Here is a 7,966-nt window from a genome sequence, read left to right as displayed (position 1 = left end):
AAAAGTAGAATAGCGACTCCGCAGATCGCGATGTAGCTTTCTAGAATAACGTTGTAATCTTGGAGACCAATGTAAGCTTGCTGTTTCTCTGCGATAATGTACATTTCAATTAAACGCCTCAGTTTCAAATTCCATATTGAGATGATGCCCGATTCAAAAATGTTCAGAATACTGCAACAAAACCGTTATAAAAATTTCCTCCGACTCTTTCCTTAAAAATGGCGGCCAGGAATTTAAAACATTTCCCGGGTTAAAGGCCATAGTTCTAACCAATTTCATCAATACTTAGTATAATGGTTTCCAATATCCTATGTAGTGTTTTATGGGTGTTTTAGGGTTTGGGTTGAATACGCCCCCACCCGCCATATTATAAAATAGATGCCAGAAATGTTGGACAACGCCCTGGACTCTTTGTTGCTAGTATCTTATGAGCCCATAGTTCTGACGTCCCAAAGTATAGGTTGCCATAGTCATAAACCGTTATATTCGAAATTTACTCACATTTTGTTTAGTTCTTCTTTGCAGGTGAAATTTTTGGCATGGGCGATGGCGTAGTATTCGGGGTAGATATTTTCTTTATCGATGTGAAAGATGTTGCTACGATTTCCATACTCTTTCAAGGAATATTGTTGAATTTCGTCACGTGATGAGACAAAGGCGAAATTCTCAGTCAAAACCTTATTTAAAGCGCTCGAGTAGCTTTTGAGTCCGTTGGTGGGGTGGTATCTCACCAATGAATCCTGTAGCTTCTTCAAATACGAACTCGACTGTAAAATAATATTTTTAAATGGTACATAACGAGATAATCATTAAAAACAATAGTAGTGTTTAATTAAAGGACTAGTAGTGTTTAAATAAGGGATTAATACCATGATGACTTCATTGTAAGAAAATCCTTCTACGGATCCAAGTGTATATCCTTTTTGTCTTGCGGCTTGAGTCAAATCTTCAACAGAGTTAATCGGGTTGCTTCCGAATACTTCCGAAGCGGAAGTGGTCAGTTGACTGCAGTAAAAAGTCATCAGAATAGCGTGTGCAACTGTTGTGACGCCGTACAAGAAATATTCCGATGGAGAACTCGGAAAGTCAAGTATTTTACCTGAACAACCATAAGTATGACATTATTTTTGCTATAATAACTATTTCATCAGGAAAACAGATACGATATATTTTTGCAAAATTATACTTATTAAAACAAAAAGTCTGGATCAAGCAGGTATAGGCCATTTAAGGCTAAAAAATGCATATCGTTTAAAATGGCGTAGCTTAAACGGTCTGGGATTTAGCGAGAGCTCGACTTGTATTTCACGCTACATTAATAAGGTGACATCCACAGACAAAATTGAGAATCCGAGACTTTTTGTTATAAAATATATGCTTTTGATATTACGCGGTAAATATTCATAGAATACCTCCATGAACAATTAACTTAATGGCGTGCCATGCATTGATGTATTTGAAATTTCCAATTTTGTTGCGTTTAAGAATTTCCAACAAGATAAAACCAGCCAATGATACCACGATGACGTAAATCCAAACCTAAATTTCAGAAGTAATTATCAGTTTTTGTTAAGAACACCGTCAGTTGAAACGTTACTTTTTCGCACCTCAAAAGTAAACTGTCGGTAAAAGAACGCAAAGTTTCCTTTTTCGAGCGTCGTTGATCTTCTAGTGACAAATGTAGCGTAAGTGTAAAAGTATGGTACCGAAAATGAGACCTTTTCAAGGCGTTCTTCGGTGACCGAAAGTGAAAATATGGCCAAATCTCCCTCCTAAATATTAGAAAACACGGTGAATAACAACTAAGACCATTAAACACAGATGGAATAGAATGATAAGCTATAACCCCTATCGTCAAACTTCAGCGCGTATCATCGCCCCTACCGGGAGTGTCCCGAAACCTTTCAAAGGATAGATTATGTATCCTTTATTATGTCGTCTGCTCTGTTGAATTTTCATGATTGTACGCTCTAGGTACGGTTAGGTTTTTCCTCTCCGCTTTTTCGCCTTTTATGTTCGATTTCATATAAGTAATTTAAAGGAAGGATTAGTTTGGGTATTTAAGATGCCAAGCAAAAGGTGCGCTAGAAATTATTAATGTTATTCTGATAAATCCCATATGAAAGGCATTCATTTCTACAAAATACCAAACCCCAAATATCAACTTTTTAAAAGTGAACCTAACATAGACTATCGAGCCTTAACAGGCCTAATGTCGTCTCTTCATGCGCCAGGTTGTTTGATTGTTTCAATACTGGTCGCGGCTTTATCTCCATTCTAGTCCATCTGTGTTTAATGGTCTTAGATAACAATAAGTAGCACACTTTTTTTGAAAAGCGAGGTTTCCAAGAAAGCTTTTAACATCAACTTATTTCTTGGGAAATAAATTGATTTACAATATTTTTTCAACTAAATATACGCAAACATTTTCAAGCATTTTCAAATTCTTCTTGGGAACCCGATTTTAAAAGACATCTAATCAAATTTCTTCTAGTTTCAATACCTGACGAGATATCAAGTCTAACATGTGGGAGATATTTCCACTCAAATTATTATATTTTGGTTTCACTAACTTATATCTGAAAAAGACATAACTTTAATTAGGTTCATATATAGTAGATAATTCCTAAAATTCTAAACGAAGATACGTCCCATGACAGTGTGTAATATACTACCAAGAAACGATATCTAGTTTACTATTCGCCACATTTCTAGCTTTATCTCCAGTTAAAGCGTAGGTCCGGAGTTAATCCCCGCCCCTAAATTACAACCAGCATCTCATTGGTTCTTGAAAATGCACGTCAGCGTGAAGCGAATGACGAAAATTACGAATTTTCCGACTGAGGAGAGGCAAAATAGCCCGGCCTCCTTTTACGTCCCCCTTGTATTTTCAAAGTCGGACTAGGATTATGGCGCGCGAATACTTAGGCATCTTATAACTTCTCCCTAGTAAACTAGATATGGCTTCTTGATACTAATAATAAATTTATAATTACTGAAAATTTAAAACGGTTTTGATTGTGTTTAATATATTGAAATCCATTTCGCCAAAACCACTGAATACAGAGCCATTTTGAATACAACCGGGACAAAGGATGGTCTGAAAGATTTACGAAATATTCAAAAATAATGTATTGCCTTAAATGAACGCAATTTTACCGAGTTAAACGAAAGGATAGTTAAGGTCCAATTAAGACACGCCATCTTATCTCTTTGAAATCCGATCTCGGACTGATTATAATAATTTTGTTAAATCCGACCGGATTACATTGGAACGGAAATCAATAAAGTTTCCGTCAACACACTTTCAAGTGTTTTGCCATAATGGAAATATATCGTTTACACACTGTTAAGGAGTTAACCATAAGTTAATATTAAATCCTAATAGACTAAATACAGAGATATCAGAGCAAAAATAATTTTCTCAAATCTACAGTATATAAATCTAATTTTAGTTCAGTCATTCAAAACTGGGTCCGCGAACCCTTTGCCATTGTAAACATCGTCCAATTCGAAACCCTATTAATTTATCATTATGGTTGATCTCTGAAAAATGCATAGTTTTATTTAATTTAAAAGTTGTAAAAAATTACTTTCTAAACAAATAACATCATAGTCCAAAGACTATTTAGTGTTTAATGTCAAAACAATCAGGAAACTCTTCCTTGTATATCCGAGAAACCGGAAGCGACAAGCGAGACTGGCAACTACTCAAGTTTGCTTGCTCCTTTCATAACTTTGTTTTATTGTTTCAAAGCACCTGTTGAACTTATTTATTTGTTATTCAATTATGATATAGCGGAAACCTTTCTATAGTGATCGAAAACACTCGATATTCGAAACACGCCTTCGCATATCGGGCAGCTTAAAAAATAACACGAAACTATTAGGGCCCCTAAACATTTACAACGCTCTATGTTATGTTTTACCTTATCTAACTATAACTTTGAAAAATTAGTTTAAAGTCAAGGTAAATATTTTGGTGAGTTTTTATAAATCTTTTGACCCTCATACAAAAAGTAAACCAGAATAGCTTGTTTGTCTCCCTTTCAATAAATTGCTCTTTTGTACGATATACAAATTTGGGAAAAAGTGAAATTTATAACGGAGTAAATAGTATATAAAATTATTCTTACTTAACTTTTAGGCAAAATAGAAGCGATTTAGGTGAGGTTATAGGCAAGGAGTAATATGGTTTCACAGCAGTTGTTCATCGCGTTTTCAAGCAAAACCTAACCTAACTATGTATAATGATGAGATTCTTGGGAACGAAATTATGGATATTGCATTGTTAGTTGTTACGGTATTGTAGAAGTATTGGTCTGTTTTCCCTGATGCACCCCAATTTTTTCCAAAAATCATAATACCGTGTGAAAAGTGGGAATTAAGATTGACAGTTCGTTTTCTAAAACCGTGTAGTATTTTAGTCATTTTCCAGTTAACGTTAAATGGTCCGATTAAAGAACGAGTCTCATTGGGATTCTAGTCGCACGCTTTAAAAAGATTGTAAACTATTTACAATTGAGATCTGACATTCATTCAGCAAAGGTTCCGGCTGACTGACCAGTCAAAAACCGTTGACTGCTTTACCTGGGAAATTATCATCTTCTCTCTTAAAACTCATGGGTTGAATGAGTTGGGCTATTTGAATTTTAACTACAATTTGGTTAAAAAACAAACCCAGTAGCAGTTGAATAAACATTCCCTGGTAGTTTGGTATGGGGTTGTTTCAAAGCCAAAAAATTTGGTTATTGCAGTAACCCAAATTGGGTCATTTGCAATTTTAGGCAAACCTAGCATACAAATACACGATATTGTACACTAGATGGATGTTGAGGCGACTTTGTTACTCTTTCTCTATTAACTTTGAGTTGATAAACATGATTATCTTAAATATTAAAATAAATACAATTAATATTACACATTTTCTTCAATAGTTATTTACTTTAATGCGGGTTGCATCGTTTTTAAAAAATAACTATTGAATATTATTGAGATACAGACTAATATTGACGTTTTAAATGAAGTATACGCCTGTTGTTTCGTCTTACTCAAATCGGTACAAAAGGCTTCGAATCTTAGTAATGGATCAGAACAGCGCATTTGCACGAACCTTTGGTGGAAGCCCCACCATTGGGAGGTTAAACGTTTCTCGTAACCCTTGCCGATCGCCGCGTACATCTAAACTTTAACGATGATTATGGAGTAGAAGCCAGTATGTACAAACTAGTGTCCATGTAGGATGGACCAAAAGACCAGACGATGGTGGTTATTTGGAGCCAGTATGTACAGACTGGTGTCCATGTGGGATGGACCTTTAAGTACAGGATGATGGAGCTAGGCAGACAATGGAATAATAGCCCGTATAAGTGGAATGCAATTTTCCACATATCTGAGACCTGTAAATGCGGTCCGGAAATTGAGAGCACATTTGCTCCGATTTTCCAACTGCGAATGCGGTGCCCTGGGATGTAACAACAGAAGAAATTAGAACCTCTCCGTGACATCCGTCAGGTTAAACTAATCAGCGATCTTAAAATATGGTGGAAGCTGAAATATGGAACGTGAGGTGGGAAAAAACGCTTAACTTTGTAATAAACAGCAATTTGGGTTTTTGAGAGGTTTTAAACAACACAAATTAGGGTTTCGTTGAACCCAAAATTATGTAAGAATTTAACCCAATTTAAGGGCTACCTTTTATCCCAAATTTGCGTCAAAACTACAATTAAACCTTGCTAGGGTTGTTTTTTTACCCAAATATGATTTTACAATTTAGCCAGTAATGTGGTTACTGTTTAGCCCAAATCTTAGTTATCGTTTACGTTGACTCAACATTGTGTCAAATAAACAACCAATTCTAGGGTCAAGGAACAACAACCCAAAAAATGGGTCGTTTAAATACTGACCCAGCAAAGAGTTGAAAAATAACCCACTTTGGGTCAGAAACAACCCAACATTTTTAAGAGTGTTGCGGGAACATTAAGTTGTGTGACAGATTTCTCCAATTCGCAGTCATCTTGAATGAAATTGTTTCCAGAAATGTAGTTGCACCTTTTTTAACTAATAGTGTTGTTTGTACGTTTCAAACGATTTCATTAATATTTAGTATAATGCAGAGAAACAAATTTGTAAATTTGAATGAACTGATGTCGTAATGAGAATTGTCCTTTAAGTAAAGGAATAACTTCATTTGTCGAGAAAATATATAAATCTGCAAGTCACTGTTGTTTTCATTCTGGCCGACATTTTTCATTAACAAAACCGAGCTGTTAGGGGGCTTCTGATGGGAACTTCGATGTGGATTATAAGCCTCTGGATTAGAATGTTGAAAACTTTACATTTTAGAATCGAGACCTCCAGCTAATCGGTGCTGAATTTTTGCGCTCTAGTCTTGGTTTGGATTCAGACTTTTGCTGTAAAAAAAGGAAGATTCGTCGTCTAGTGATTAAAGCAATAATGACAAGGTAAAATTGCCATGAATAAAACAGTCGAACTCGGGAGCGACGCGTGGACAAAAGCGTTAAATGAAAATATGAAGTCACGAACAAGCCTTGGTAATAAGGGAAGGAGATTTACATGTACACTTGACCTTGATTCCGAAATGAAAGTCCTTTTTCGAACCCCTAAACATCACAATTCGCGTCCACGCGGGTGTCTTTAAACTGAGAATAATACCATTTACAATCCCGTTAAATAGTCCCTATGAAAACAACTGGTAAAATGGTAAACACTATCGCTCTATTTCCGAACGTATCATGAATCAATGTATGTTTTGCTGTCAGTGTTTTAGATTGTGAATTTGAAAATACATGCTAATTTGTTCATTTGAAGGAGGTGAAAACCGTGGAAAACACCCATCTCAAAGACAAAAACATCGTCAAATAATTAAAACACGAATTCTGAGAAGTTTCGAAAGCAATTGGTCCTTTTGCCTAGTCCCACAATCAAAGTTGCTCCCAAAGGTCAAAGGAAGAGTATCATGCACTCAAAAGGATTTGTAATCGATTCAATGGTTTTGGACAGGCGTTGGACCGAAACTCAGTTGCGCCAAGAAGTTCTTGAGATCTTTTCTTGTTTGCTGAAAGATTCAATCGAGTAAGTTATTAATAGCCCAGGACTTTAAAGGTTTGTCCTAGAACCAGCCACCAGGGCTGGCACGTTTTTTCCAGTGGTGGAAAAACCGCGTTTTTTTTTTCCTTTTTGCCACGGTTTTTACCACCTTATGTGGAAATAGCGTACTAAATTTAAAAAATAAAAAAATTTGGATTTCAATTGAAAATAAAACGTACAAAATTCTAATATAATCATGAATTAGGTTACATTCTCTGTATAAATATAGAGGAAAAAACCGCGTGGCAGTTTTGGCGAAGGACGTTTTGGCCTGTTATACAAATAAATGAAAAATCGGTTATTTTTGAAACTCGCTAATTTTCAGTTTAGCACTCGTAGAGAGTTTAAAACAGTGAAACATTTCCGAAAAGCATCGCATTTTCAGTTTGATCTTCACCTAAATATACGGTTCACTTCAAATTTTCGAAGTAGGTTAAAGCTAGAAATTGGTTCAAAATTATTGTATAGCTATCAAATGCGAGGCAACTAGGATCATTCGAATGTGAGCAAAATTTTATAAGTGGATTTAGCTCGAACGTTTAAAACAAAATATGTTTTATAAAACTGATTAAGATTGAGACATATTAGCAGTTGGAAGACCTATAATAACACAATTGACAAAAACAAAGCCAAAGTTAGTATTTCTAGTTATCATTTTAATCGGGGAATGGTTTTTGCCAATTTTTGCCGGTTTTTTCCGTTTTTGCCAACCCTCCCTAGAACATTAAAACAAAAATGATGAAAATTGACATATGTGTGTTATTTTTGACCCAACAAAAAATATACTAAAGTCCCCTGCTGAAGAGAGCGAGGTTTCAATGCCATCTTGGAAAATGGCTGCCGGGAATGGCAGCTA

At 35.5% G+C, this 7,966-nt stretch overlaps 1 protein-coding gene across 1 annotated transcript; it reads right to left on the bottom strand.

The window, feature by feature from the left end:
- Positions 1-497: 497 nt before the first annotated feature.
- Positions 498-1,959, bottom strand: LOC149667655 (putative glutamate receptor). Its single transcript, XM_089840919.1, has 5 exons — positions 1,885-1,959; positions 1,608-1,772; positions 1,413-1,539; positions 870-1,099; positions 498-767 (listed from the first exon to the last, which is right to left on the bottom strand). Exons 1-5 carry the CDS (start codon positions 1,957-1,959, stop codon positions 498-500), a joined length of 867 nt encoding a protein of 288 aa, XP_089697045.1.
- Between the last annotated feature and the right edge of the window lie 6,007 nt (positions 1,960-7,966).

This window comes from Phalangium opilio, unplaced genomic scaffold (assembly GCF_054372755.1).
Source record: "Phalangium opilio isolate 3A_F unplaced genomic scaffold, DU_Popi_V2 ptg000056l_1, whole genome shotgun sequence".
Taxonomy (NCBI): domain Eukaryota; kingdom Metazoa; phylum Arthropoda; class Arachnida; order Opiliones; family Phalangiidae; genus Phalangium; species Phalangium opilio.
Note: the sequence above shows the minus strand (reverse complement) of the source record. Positions and strands in the feature narration are given on the sequence as shown.